The following is a 14247-nucleotide window of genomic DNA, read 5'->3' as shown; positions in this document are numbered from 1 at the left end:
TGGGAACGTAGGAACGATCGGAGGAAGGTTTGAAGGTTTCAAAAAGTGGACAGCGATGCAGGTCTTCTCGAAGCTTTCTCTTCGCTCACTCGAGAAGGTTCGTGGCTGTATCTTGGATCAAGAGCTACGTGATATAAACAAACTATTAAAATAGGTACACGATGGGAATTATTCGTTGAAAAGCGAGTCACGTGGCCCGTAGATCCCAAGCACCAAGGAAACGTTACGGTTTGGAAGGAGCACGTGGTAGCCAAACGTAGCCTACGATACACCTGTTCTGATACTATACAGCAACCAGCTTGAGTCATAAAAATGAACTTGACACGAAGATGACTCTACCTTACTCCAAGTACTGACGTGTTTCCACCATATCCATGAAAATTCCAAGAACCAGCTTTCCTACGTTTCGAAAACATTCGAAAACTAGGTCAGATAGAAGGACGCCAGCTATAAGAGAGGCAGCAGAGCTCATCAGGCGAGATCCAAACGAACTCTAACGTGTCGTTTCTGTGAGGCCGTGTGGGCAGCGCTTGTAATGAGAGCGCGAGATTTACGATCGTAATCAAACGTGACAGATAGCGCGTCAAAGAAAACAGGTCTGGTCGTTAGCTATGTGTCTTCTCTCCATCAGGTCTGGTTTCCTCTCGTCTAACTCGGAATCCACCTACTCCCCGTGCTTCCTCTCTCTCTCTTCATCTCCCTTTGCCTGTCTCTCTTTCTTCTCGTACACGGATCGACCCTAGAAAGAACTGGCACGCGCCCAACCGCTCGTGCATTAAACAGAAGCCTTTCGCCTCTCTGTGGCGGGGAACAGGCCCGTGTGTAAGTATGTATTACACGGATGTATCGCACGAAGCTGTGCAGCGAGGCCACCGTATAAGCTAAACAAATCCACGAACGCCGCGGCCGCCTGCGACGCCGTACGTGTGCCGATTCGTGCATGTTGGTGACACACGTCGCCGGTGTATTGACATTGGTTAACGGCGGCCTGTCCCGTTGACATTGGCGGCGACGGTGGTTTGTCGGTCGGGTTCAGGTTCACGGAAGCCATTCACGTTTCGCACGCCGGCATAAAGAAGCGCCTGTGGCGCCTACGGCCGATAAACTGGGTTGCCGCCGCATTCAGAAGGGGATTTACGCGAGCTTTCGCGTTCCAACGTGCAGAAAGAGAGAGGGACGCAGCAGCTCGGGCAAATCGAGGTTCGTTCGCGTTGCTTTGTTTTCTTCCTCGTCGGAGGAGGCGGCTTTCCTCGAGCGGATCGACGCTTTACGATGTTTCGAGCCAGGACAATCGGGTGTTTTAAATTTCCAAGTTTCACGCTGATCATCGCGTGTCGCTCCTCGGGTTCCCAGTGTGCTTTTCACAGCGCGCTTCCTTGGCGAAAATTTCCGGAACGTGGCAGTTCGCTTTCTTGCCTCTGCGTCGGAGAATATTCCTTCTACTTCGCTTCGCATGTTTTTCCTTTCACATTCTTTTTATAAATTTTGTTATATGGGGCAACAGTTTCTTCTTCGTTATCAGAAAAACGAAGATCGCTAAAAGGTGTAAAGGCGGTCGGAACCATGCGAATCTTAAATTATCCTGTCTCCAATATTATCATTTCTATCTCATTCGCACTACACGCTGCACAAGTGGAAAGTAAGAAACAATTGCTCGTCCCGATAAATTCGTCTCTGAAGAAGGCTACTCTAACGACGGTTAGTAAGGATCAACGAGGTGGAATCAGCTGCAATTAGATGCGTTTCATCCTCCTTGAATCCCATGTTGATTTGATCCATGTACAAGAGAAACGAAGGAACACGCCCCTGTTAAAGGTATCCGTCGTTCATCTCGGTCAGTAGGTCAAATCGCTGGGTCCTGGCCCTGCGTCAAATCACCACGCACCATCTCGACCTTCTAGCATGTACGGGCAAAGTGCAGAAAAACAGTCTGCCCGGTGCAGCGGACAGATTAATTAGCAGGTTGATCTTGGTCGGACAGGCTAATCCCCTTTCACGGCAGTCGTAGGGGACGAGAAATAGAAAGGGAAAACGGGCGGCAGAGAGCGTGCGTGGTCGATATAGCCGGCATGGTAGTTGAGAAACTGCACCAATTGCACGAGTTTCAGCTCGTTAATGAAGTGGCTGGCGTCAGTAACGACGTACGCTCGGCTGCCACGGCTCGTAATGACGCGGCTCTCGTACAACTAGCGTTTTCTCTGTAGTGGTTTGCAAAGGGTGCTCGCTTGTGTTGGTGTGGCACGTCGGCTGGGTCAGGTTCACAGCAGCTATTAACGCTTCACACGCTGGCGTAAAGAAGCGCCAGGCGCCTACAGGCGATAAAGTAAGGTAGAGAGGAAGATGCCGGGGCTGAGGCGAGGAGGCGCCGCCACTCATCGGCTGCGAGACGAGGAACGCGAGGGGTTGGTTTGCTACGGCGTCGTATCAGTGTACAGACGCGCAAGGACGAAGAGCGGCAGAGGGCAGCGGGAATTTCAGGGTCGTAGGGAGATAATGCCTCTCTTAGAGCGTTCGTGAATGGAACGGATCGTTTCCCGCTACTACGACCTTTCCTCGCGTGGTCCTACGGCGAAGGGTCAATGGCCTTGTTTAAAGGCGACTGCCACGATCGTTCCACTACGTCACCAGGCGTGATCGTTTTGCGAAGGATCAGCTGCGATAACCGATCCGCTCTCTCTCTTGGATTTTCTTTATGCGCGTGCAGCTTGAACGGTCGGCGAAGTTTTACGAGCCTTTTAAGATCGACTTTATGTCTAGCGGAGGGTCGGCCATCATTTGTGTAACTCAACGTGCTTGTTAAATCGACTGCGTGAATTTCAGCGGTTGCGGTTTAGTTTTGAGCTTGCAGGTATCACGTTATGCTGTTGCGGTAACGTTTAGCATCCCAGTCATTGCAACTGCTCGAATCGTAACGCAATTCAATTTCTTCATAGACATACGTCCTTCGAATTGTACTCGTTCTGTGGTTCAGTTCTCTGTGGGAGATTGTTAGCGTCGTCAATTAGAATTTACATCTTGCCAATCTTCTTTGCAGAATCAATTTTCAGTCTTCGACTGGAAATAGGTCGGCGAGATTACCTTCATTTATCGATCGTGTAGCTGCCTCTTCAAAAACTGCGATCGTGGACGCTCTTATATATATCGATACGATGAAGATAAGAGCAATTAAACGGGTCGTTGTATAACGTCATTAACTTATACATCGATCGATATCGTTAACCTAATTAACTGGTTAAATAACTGGCTTGTATTATATTTAATCAATCATCTCGTACTTTCTTTCGGCATCGACGATGTCGGCAAGACCAATACGACAAAAATAAAAATCGTCAAGTTCGTCGATCGCAGCATCGACTCTCGCTTTCTCACTGACGATATCTAACGTCATTAACTCGAACATTATCAACCGTTTTCATGGGATATTCGACTCGAACGACGTTTAGCCATCCATCTCGTAGCTGACGTTCCTAAAGGACCAACGTCGGCGCGATAAAAATACAAATCGCCGGGTCGTCGATCGCAGCATTTCTCGCTGACGACGCTACCGTTCGCTGGGAGGAGGCCGCGCGCGTAAACACGAGGGTAAGTTTCCGCTAATTTGAAATTCAAGATGCGGCGGCTGCGGGATTCCCTAAAAGAGATGTCAGGCTGGATATCAGCTGACTGGCGGCGTTGCTAAGATGCACCCATTCATCCCCGCCTGATCCCAGCTTCTCTTTCTTCATTCACACATTCACGGCGGGCCCTCTCGTGTTCGCCCATTGACGTGCCTCTATTTTCTCTCTTCCTCGTTCCCTCCCGGTCTAGCCACCAGGCTTGGCCGTTATGTCGGCCGATTACACCCTCTCTTTCCCTCCTCCCTCGGCATCTTTCTCTCCTAACGTCCTCTTGCGGTAATACCACCACGACTAACGCGCAATCACGACCACCAAGAAGCATGGATATCCAACGAAGCTTCCTCGACTCGCTACCGCCGCGTCATCCCCTTGCCTTCGCCAACACAAATACCCTTTCCCTCTGCTCACCGTCTGGCCACGTTCACCGACCTCCACGTGCCATCCCTCTGGCTCACCGTCGCTATTTTTCTTCGTCTTTCACCCGCCGCTCTCCTCGCCCAGCGCTCAGCCAGCCCCGGTATTTTCCTTTGTTTATCGTCGCGAACAACTTAGCCAGCAGGTAGCTGGCGCAACAAAGACGGAAGAAACGAGCGGGAATGCGACTGGACTGGGCGGACGCGCACCTCCTCGTGCAACAAGGATGCCACGAGGAAGACGATTGCCGGCCACGCGAGATCCTAACCGTTCGAGCGAAACGAGAGACGCCGCTTGCTACGAACAAGGACAGCCTGGCGTCGTTGCGTTTGGAATTTTGCGGCCAACTCCGATGGGGAGATCGATGGGGAAACAGGTAGTCGACGTTCCATTCGATCTTTCCATTTGATGTGGCTGACTCTTAGTAGGTCGGACCAAACAGGATAAATAAGTGGCGAATTGAAAGCTAATTACTGAACAGCTCTGTCAGAAGCAGAAGCAATGCAGTGAGACGCGCCACACGCTAAAAGACAAAAATGGAACAAGCCTGGAGGACAATGTACCTTCTCACACGCGATTTGATCCACCAACTAGTACCAGTTGAATCTTAATGTCGATCGATCGGTTGAAGTGGTCTCTTCCTCGTGAAAAATCTGTTTCACTGCACTCGCAGTGTTTTCTTCGGTAATTATTGAAGAAAAGAAGACGCAGCAGATGTCTGGACTACGTTAACGCATAAGCTTTCTCTCCTGAGAAATCTGCTGAAAAGGAGACTCAGCGGAGGTTATATCACCTTCATCTGGTCGTCAGAAGCTACGTTTCAACACGCGTCGATCAAACAACATCTGATAAAATGGCGGAACGATTAACAGTAGATTGCACAGGCTGTTATCTTGCTGAACCGTAGAACACTATGAAAAAGTCGCCTATATTTTCTTTCGTTACAGGATAAGAGAGGTAAACTGCACTCGAAACGGTGACCATTAAATCTGGCAGTGGCATAGTCCAGTCCGTTACAGGCTGTAGCATCCTTCACAGTTAAAAACTAACTTGCTGTTATCTTCAATGTTTAAACCCTTTTCACCACTCAGCCTAGTCGCGTCCTACATCTCGTCTCCTTGACCCGAGCATTTTCTTTCCGGCAAAGTATCTTTGCCAGCTATATCCGACAGCGGTGGGAAACGTTCTCGCCAGAGCACCAAACGAGTGTTTCCTTCTTGAAAACGAGAGCCCTCGAGCAATGTACAAACATGGTAAGTTAGAAAATCTACGATTCAACGAAACTTGTTAAACGTGCCGTTCTTTTGTCTATCGCTAAAGAGAGTTAGGTAATTGCTAGGAATCTGGCAACAAATACGCCTAGGTAAGTTGAAAACAATTGATAATAATTTAAAGTTACCGCATAGCGTGTGAAATAATAATGAAATCTAGTACGTGTCGGATCATTCTACCGAGGTATTAAGGATTCATACGCTTGTCCCAGCTGGCCTACTTCCAAGACATAGTTTCGTGCACAGTCACCATATCTCCCCTCGTCCGCCGAAAATCTACGATAATACGACTCTAAATCATTCCAACGAGCTGTGTATCTCATAAGGAAACTTCCAGCCTGCGAAAGTTTCCCGGAGACTCGGAGCAACCCTTGTCTAACCCTTTCGCAGTCCTATCGAGTTTAAACGCGGCGTCATATCGCTTGGAATTATTCATTATTCATTTCGAACGAGTAGCGATCAGTAGCTCGTACGAATGATGTTCGTGGAAATTCATATTTCTTCCAATATTGTTTCGTACTCGGCAAACGTTCAGGTCCTTAGATCTTTGAGAAGCGCGCGAACACAGTCCGCTAAACGTCCACAGAGTGGGAACGAGATTGGTAACCGCCACTTCTATTAATTATTTTCCATGAATTATTCCCCACCACTTTGAAATGTTCCCTGGTAGTTTTAAACGAACCTACCCAACGCTGTAGCCGTGAAACTTGGAAGAAGATGACGCTATAAACCCGAGAAAGGCAGCCGGTTTCCGAACGAGAATTTCTAAATTTCATGAATCCGCCGGTAGCCTAGTGAAGCTAAACTGCAGTTTAGAAGTAGCCAGCGTGACGAGGCAGCAGCGAGCTGAAAGACGATGCACAAGCGGAATAATCCTTCGCTTCGCTGACTGAGAGTAGACGCTCGATCGAGTCAGAAAGATTCCCTCGACGGGTCAAAAGTCGTTCGATATCGTGGGGTTCGTGTCACACGTGGCGTACCTGGCAAGGCAGAGCTGGTTCGTAAGGGTGGCGGTACGGTACGGCTCGTTGGAACTGAAATATTCCAATAGTCCTGTACTGCGGGTTCTCCTCCTCGTTCACTGGGTCAAGTTCAAAGCGCTGGGTAAGACGGAGGCGGCTGTTCGAAAGCGAGGAAGACGGCGAAACGCGGAAAGACGAGGAAGAAGGGCGAGAGAAAGGAGAAGCAGGGGGGTGAGGAGGAAGGACGACTAAAGTCGTTCTTTCGTTAGTAACCACCGATCGATGCTTGATCGAGATAACAGGTAGGCGAGGTCGCTATAAGGGGTTTGCGAAGTTTCGAATGCCGGTTTAAATTCCCCCCTGTCGCCACCCTGCCCATCCCTCGCTCTTCCCTTTGCTCTCTCTTCTTCCCTCTGTCGGCCGTTCATTCAGCTCGTTGCCTCGTTCTCTTTCTACCTCCGGCCGAGTATCCCTCTTTAATCTTCTCCCTCTGCGGCGCGGCACCCCACGCGAATGTAGGTGAACTTGCCTGGTTCGAGGTAAACTACCGTCGAGACCACGCCGGTGCACGCGTGTGTCCGTGTATGCTTTATATGCACTTCCGTGTGCACGCGACACTGTGTGCGCCCGGTACGAGCACCGGCTGACACGTTTGCACGGTTCGTTAGCGGATACCTGGTGCTCCAGATTCGCGGCACGACCGCGCCACCACAGCACAGACAGAGATAGAGAGAACGTGCCGACTGCCGGGAAAAAGAGCAACCAGCAGAAGAGAAAGAGACGGAGAGAAGGTAAAGGGCTTATCGCGATGGCAGCGCGCTGCAGGAATCCGGTCCGCTTATCGCTCCTGCTGCCTGTAAACATCGACGGCGATCTGCCCTTTCGTGTACGACTTCCTTGTTGCACGTCCTGTTCCCGATCTTTACTGGCTTCCTCCTCAAGATCCGCTGCTTCCGATTACACGGCTAAGTAGACTCTAACCTATGAGTCTCGGTGTATATAGGATTTTCATCGAGTTTATTCGCACAGCAGCTTCTTGTTCCTCGCCTTTGCCACGTCTCCCCTCGAGATTAACCGATTCCCATTAAGAGGATCATGCGAGTCTCTAACACGTGCGAATTTTCCTCTATGAGCTTCCATGGTTTCATCGAACGGCAGGTCTCTTCCGAAGATTTGGCTATTAGATGGATAATGATATTTCGTCTACGTGATTTTGTGATGATTTTAGTGGAAAGCCAGGTTGTGCTGTTTCTAATCTTTGCTACGTCTCTTCTCGCTAGGATTCCTCTGAGGAGGCTGGCTGGTGGATTACGAGTGTTAGCGTGTGTAGGATATTCAGCCAGTTTACTTGGAAACGAGCCTCCTCTTTCTAATCTTCTCTATGTTCTCTTAGAGAAGAGCAGTTTTCAAATTCGACCAGTTCCATGTCAAAATGATCGCTGTTGTTTGATTTCGTAATTAAGTCGTTCAACGATACGATAGTTGACTAAAGTTACACGCTTCCTACGAAACATTCTGGTTTCATCATCTTCTCCCTTTTCGTCCAAGCTCCAATCACCAAGAAATACGAACGTTGGCGAACGTACGTAGCTGTGACGATAAAAGCGATTTTCACCGGGTCAAGTTTGCCCCGTTCGAAAGAGGAAAGTCGAAGGATCTTGCTGAACGATAAAGAAGTCCGACTCTTTGTATACACGGCGGATAAAGCGCAGAAGGAGAGCAGGGAATCGTTCTCGTGTTACTAATGAGCAATCGATGTCTTATTGAGATATCCTTCTTTCTTCCTGTCTCGTCTTTTTCTGCCCTTCCTCTTTAAAGGAGAACCCCAGCCTCGTCTCAGATCCCCGCAGGTCTCCTTGGGTCCAGCAGTTTCACTTTTACTTTTTTACCCGTTCCACGATCTCAATCTGTCTTCCAGCTTTCGCTTTCTTTCGCTCTCGGACCATCGCACAATGAGTCATGTCGCTGACGTTAGTTCGCGTAGGCTTTGTATAACAGGTTGTTGCACTTTGCGTACGCTCGCAGATCCTCCTCCCTCTCTTCGTTCACAGCATCAGATGCAACGATTATCCTGCTCGCGCTTATCACACGATCATAGTTGGAAGACTTTGTGGTCGACCAACATTTTGTATTTGATCGTCAATCACCAGAGACGATCAGTCACATGGGTAGAACACGTAGGAAAGTATCTCGGAATCTACGAAAATTGTATTATACAAAAGATCAGCGGCGAATAGAACGAAAGGAGAAAGGAAATAGAATGAGAGGAAATCCATTAGTGGGATTTATCTTTGTCCCTGCGGGTTCCTCAGGACGCGAGTCTGATTTAATATGTAGGAGGATTTTTACGTTTTACTTCGCCGCTATCGTCGTTCTAAATTCATCCCGCCATAACTCGATCAACGCTGTAAATAACATGCTCTTTACAAATTTCTGTTATAACACGTGACATTTTAATTGGGTCAACCGTGCTTTGTAATCGCTGCAAATATTAATTTAGAACTTTCTCCGTTAAACGAGTTCCCAAAAGTAATTTCCTAAAAGCACGCAGTACTTCTAACGAAAGAACTTAGGTTCGTCGGAATTTCGCGCTTCCATGAAGGAAGTTAGATCTTCTTTATTCGTAACGCGACGCGTAACTCGATTTACGCAAATAGATCTTGCGTTCTCGATGTTCCGTGACATCGTCTTCGTGTCGTGTTAAGCGAAGACGATTCTTAATATTCTTACGAAGATAAAGATTTGTATTTCTCCTGCGATAATAAATATTCATGTAGAAAAACGATTCCGAAAGTTGCGTAGACGAAACTTCCTTACGCTTCCAATGTCAAAATGATAATTTCCCTCTCTTCCAAGGTCGTCAACTCTCTGTTGAAACTTTTCAAACAAACTCGACAAAAAGCTACGAAAGAACGCTGTCCTGTTTGGAAATATTCGACGAGCAAAAAGAGGCATCCAATGGAAAGTTCATAAGCCCTGTACAGAGCAACTGCGATCGCTTCCTGTAAATAACTTTCAGAAAAAACCGTCAGCACGCCGCACTTACGGCAGACGTCATCAATCATCCGTAATCAAACACGCCAGCACGCGATCAATATTTTAAACAGTTTTCAGACTTCAATTAACCTCTCGACAAATTTCCGACTAGCGACAAATTGAGACAAATCGAGGCGCGCCATCGACGTTTACGCAACGCCAACACCGACACGCCGCTCTACGTACGTTGCATCCAAGTGAGTCACGTTTGCCCAGGTTAGGCGTGTCGAGATCCTTCAGCCCCCAGTTCCAAACAACCACTTTTTCCTGCCCCTCTATCGGCCGATCCTTACGCGGCACGTGCGGTTTCTCGTGTGATCGACGTGGATGGAATACTCGCTTCTGGATGCTGGCCGTATACGCCAAGTGTCTGGCGTACGCGCGAACGTGTCTGCTGGGAGCTGGGAAAAAGCCGGAGAAAGCGCGACGGAGAAAGAGAAAGAGAGCAAAAAAGAAAAAAACGAGGCAAAGAGAATGAGAGGCAGAGCAGGAACGTGCACTCTTTGCCTCTCTGTTTGTAGAGACGCGTGTACGCGTCCGCGTTGTCTGCGTGCGACGGTGTGTGTACGTGAGAGTGGCACGCGATCGTCGAAACTTTTGCTGTCCCGCGAATCGAGAGGTATGCAACAGCTGTTATCGTGTTACGGGTTCGCACGAGCGGCCCGTAACTTCATATCATCGTGCTGGTGGTGGTTGTAGGAGACCACTCGATGGAGTAGGTCAAGTTCACCACGCTTATGATAACATTTCTGCTCCGTTGCAGTTCCGTTCCGCGTCTAACTGCACGCCTTCTGGCCCCGTACTCCTTCGCCTCATCCTCCTCAAACCGTCTCCTCCACCTCCGCTCGCAATCCGCTGTACTCTTGCCGTCCCACGGATTCCTCGCTCCACATTCCTCTTTCTCCGTCTTTGTCTAACCGCTTTCATCCCTCCGTTTAGCCCGCCCTTTAAACAGACCCGTCTGCCCTCATCCTTTCCGCTCGCGTTTGTAAACATCACGAATCCGTGCGGGCGCGGCAACGGCTCACCGTGTGCTTGCTGCTTACGAGACTGCCATAGACGACACTGGCATGCCTCGGTAACCTGCGCTGCTTTATCGTGATGCGCCGTGGATGGAGGAATTTCAAGTTCAAGGCCGAGCCGAGACACGCAGTGGTCGTGCAGACGAGGATGTTGACGTAGGATTTGCTATTCGACGCCGGGGCGATTTTTTACGTTTGCTCCGGTTTGATCGAGACCTTTCGATGGATGAGCTTAGCGTATTTATCTCTGTGTCAAAAGTGGAGGAATTTCAGGTTCGAGGGCCAGGGACGTAGTGGAGACGAAGACGTTGACGTAGGATTTGCTATATTAATTTGTACTTTACAATTTGTCCAGCTGGACATTTGGTAAATTTTCCTAACTTTATTGTTAAATAACACCTCCAGTGGGATGCCATCTTCGAGTTTGACTATTTTATTTCTTTACTGAGGTCAGTGGGCTGTTTTCTTTTTAGTCTTCTTCCTATGAAAGTTTTTAGGTTTGACCGAGTTTGATTGAGATGGATGAGGTTAGTGTGTCATCGTGCTGTTTGATAAAGGAATTGCAAGTCGAAGAGAGTGTCGAGAAATATAGTAATATCGTTGTAACAGTAATATAAATATTTTAATTTCCCTATGCACGTCTTGTACATATGTGGACGATAACAATTGCTAGTCAAATGTTAGAATACTCGTGTTAGACTAACGTGGTTGAATTTTCCTTATGCTTCCCGGAACAATATCACTTTCCGTTTGAAATCGAATATTCCAATTTTATCACATATTTATTCTCTCATTATTTATTCAATATTCCAATTATCAAACAGAAGAATAACACCGGGCACAAACGATGCTATTAAATTTCGCGAAATGCACGAACGATGGATATTAAACGTGTTGATTTAAATGACGAAACAACTGAATACTTGTGATAGTCAGATACGCTTAAAAATCTCAATGCTACTCGCTACAACGATCGTCCTAGAGACCATGTTCGTCTATTTTTACCGGTGGAGAAGGGGGGAGCACCGGTAATTTGACTCCGGCTGATGGTTGCGTAGCTGCGATGTTGTTTTGCCCGGAGTTTGTTTACTTTTAAATCTCGCGCATCGAAGCAGCGTTGATGCCGCGAGGCAAAACAACACGAGTCACTCTCGGTCCAGATCGTCCTATGACTCATACGCCGCTACGAATTAGTTGCCATCGTTGTGTGGAAAGAGCAACAGACCGGCTCGAACGAAACAAAGCAATTCGCACGAACTAGACGAACCAACAAGGAACAAATTTAAAGCAACGACCAAAGTACATATTCGAAGAGGAAGAAGAGGTTGGGAATGTCGCTGCTGCGAATGCTACGTCTGCCAGGAAATCCGAGCCACTTGCACGCAACGGTTTCTCCTTAAAGCTGTTACCTCGGTTGGGTCTCGCGTACGCAATAAAATGGAGCAACGAGCGAGTGAGTCACCGGGTGAACCGAGTGCCACGACCAGACAAACGATGCACCACGTTTCACGCTGATCGAGAAAGTTGAGAGAATCCATGGACGTGACGCTGAATGACGCGAGTCCATTACCTTCCGCAACTCTCGAGCAGAAGAGGAGGCGCGCGCGTGTCTGTGTGGTCCCCGAGTGATTTCTTACGCCGGTAAACGGAACTGTGTCTCGCACACACGTTCGCCCCGAAAGCAACACGATGTTTAGCGAATGTATACGCGGAACCCGGCGATTACGATCGTTGAGTGATTTACGAGCTCGGCCGGCTCGCACGAGTCCCTTAACCTGTATGTTTGCAGACCGCATTCCTGGGACGGTTGGTAATGCGGGAGAAGCACGTGCTGCCGCGTCTTTTGCTGCTCGATTTGGCCGTCAGACGGGGCCGAGAAGCGGCCGACGTTGCTTCTCTCGCGAGTACCTACGTACGTGCATGTATCAACGGTCTTTTATTTCTCTCGTTTTATTTATTTCTATCCTTTTGCCACTACCCTGCTCCCGTTTTATGTACCTACCTTCCGGCCATTCTGTCCACCAGTCGAACGCACTTACTTTGATTTATATCGCGGCGTGGGTGCTTTTAAAGAACGCCGGTTCGATTGCCGATGGAATTTGTATACATAGGTTGTTCGATAGGGGGTTTCAAACGATGCGCTAGAAACACGCGAAAGTATGAGAAGGGAACATCGTCGATGATTGGATTTAGCAATTACCTTTGCACAATATTTTTGTCCACGAGCTCCACGTGCAAATCTTCGCTCCTTCCTTTTCTCTTCCAACCTACTCGCAAGCTGTAGATTTTGCTATCTTTTTACCGTGGCGTGTTGCTTCTGAGGAAAATACAAGCGAGTAGGTTTTTTGATATATTTAAAAAAAGAAAAAAAATACCGTGGAATCGGAAAGAAAGCGCCACTGATGATATCGTGAAATATTTTTACCAATGAGCTTCGTGTGAATATTTTCGCCTTTCTTCCTTTATTTCTTTTTTTTTTTTCTTTCTTTTTAAGGAGGGAATTTGGTACATTTTGTAATTAATTTGCCGAGTAGAGTAGAAAATGGAAGGTTTTTGAATTAACAGTGGCCAGCAGTCCTGCAGCGAGTTTCTCTAATGCTGTTTCGTTAATGGCGCGTGTTTCTCTAATTTAGTTTTTGTTTTTTATTTCAGAGTGACGCGCGCCTGTGTGTGTGAGGTCCGCTGGATGCTTTTTGGTCTCGACAAGGTTTGTATTAGCTTGTTTAATTTGTCATTTCCTCTCGCGACCAGCCTTTTTTCTGTTTCCTCAGTCGACATTGGAATTTTTATGTCCACGTATGATCTTGTTTGTTCCTTTCAAATGACCGCTACATTGATCTTCGAACGATTCGCGAATCCTGTTCTCTGAACTGTCCAAGGATATCCGGTACGAGCAACGTTGTTCGATTAATCGCGTAGATTTTTTGGTATAATTAAATAAAAGCTTGCAAAAGTTTGCAAAAAGCAATAGGTCTAGCAATATCAATTTCTATACGCACAAGGTTGTATGGATGGTTCGGATGTTTTCCAGCTCAAAATCATTGCAACAATATCTTCGGTATATTTCTATGAAGAAAGTCGAGATGAAAGTTTAAATAAAAAATTTATTATTAACCGGTTGACACACAAGCGAAATAGGACTCTACGTGTACTAAAAATACCATTTAATGTAGGCCAACGTAAAATTATGTACAATTCTTGGCATCGCCTAAACGTCCACGTTTAAAATGATATACGCCGTCTACCACGCGTCTTTGTATACGTTAAGCGATTAATATATCTTCAGTATCATAGTTTGCAGGCATTTTTCGCTATAGAATTCGAGTTACAGGAAATTTTTATGACAACCGAGCTCTTATCGATCTTATCGATCATTCGTTTTTTTTTTTTGGGAGTATTTTACAAACAAATTTTTATTCAGAGTTATAAGTAAATTATTCTGGCGTGGTACTATAACGCGAATAATAATAAATAATTATCGTATGTTTGATTCCAGCTGAGTCTAATGTTTGGATTTAGATTCGTTGGGAAAATGCGAGTTTGTTCACGACAATATTTTTTCTTTTTATTTGGTAGACTATTTGCAATCAATTCTCATTGAGAATTATAAATAAATTATTTTGGAATGGTACTGTAACTTGAATTATAAGAGTTTATAGTATCTTTGATTCTATTTGAATCTAATGCGACATTGTAGAGCGAAAAACAGAATATTTAGAGTAAGCAGAAGTTTCTTACATACATAGTACCACGCCATAGTAATTTATTTATAATTTATAATTTATATTCGTCAACGTAACAAATATAATTTGCAACAAATGCAACAAATATAATTATAAATGTAACAAATACAATTTGCAACAAATGCAACAAATATAATTATAAATGTAACAAATACAATTTGCAACAAATGCAACAAATATAA

The 14247-nt window shown here is 46.6% G+C and overlaps 1 protein-coding gene across 3 annotated transcripts in view; it reads left to right on the top strand.

Moving 5' to 3' along the window:
* LOC126926236 (uncharacterized) overlaps nt 1-14247 on the top strand; it is a 420584-nt gene that overhangs the window by 96997 nt on the left and 309340 nt on the right. For 2 of the 3 annotated variants that reach the window (XM_050742484.1, XM_050742482.1), the window contains one exon: nt 12975-13029. Coding sequence is in view for 2 of the 3 variants with exons in the window: in XM_050742482.1 (XP_050598439.1) it covers nt 13009-13029 (21 nt within the window). In the remaining variant the exon portion in view is untranslated. Of the gene's footprint in view, nt 1-11524; nt 11964-12974; nt 13030-14247 lie in introns of those variants that run through there. The other variant, XM_050742480.1, reaches the window with a different exon arrangement.

Source organism: Bombus affinis, chromosome 17, assembly GCF_024516045.1.
Source record: "Bombus affinis isolate iyBomAffi1 chromosome 17, iyBomAffi1.2, whole genome shotgun sequence".
Taxonomy (NCBI): domain Eukaryota; kingdom Metazoa; phylum Arthropoda; class Insecta; order Hymenoptera; family Apidae; genus Bombus; species Bombus affinis.
This window is presented reverse-complemented; position numbering and strand designations above follow the sequence as displayed.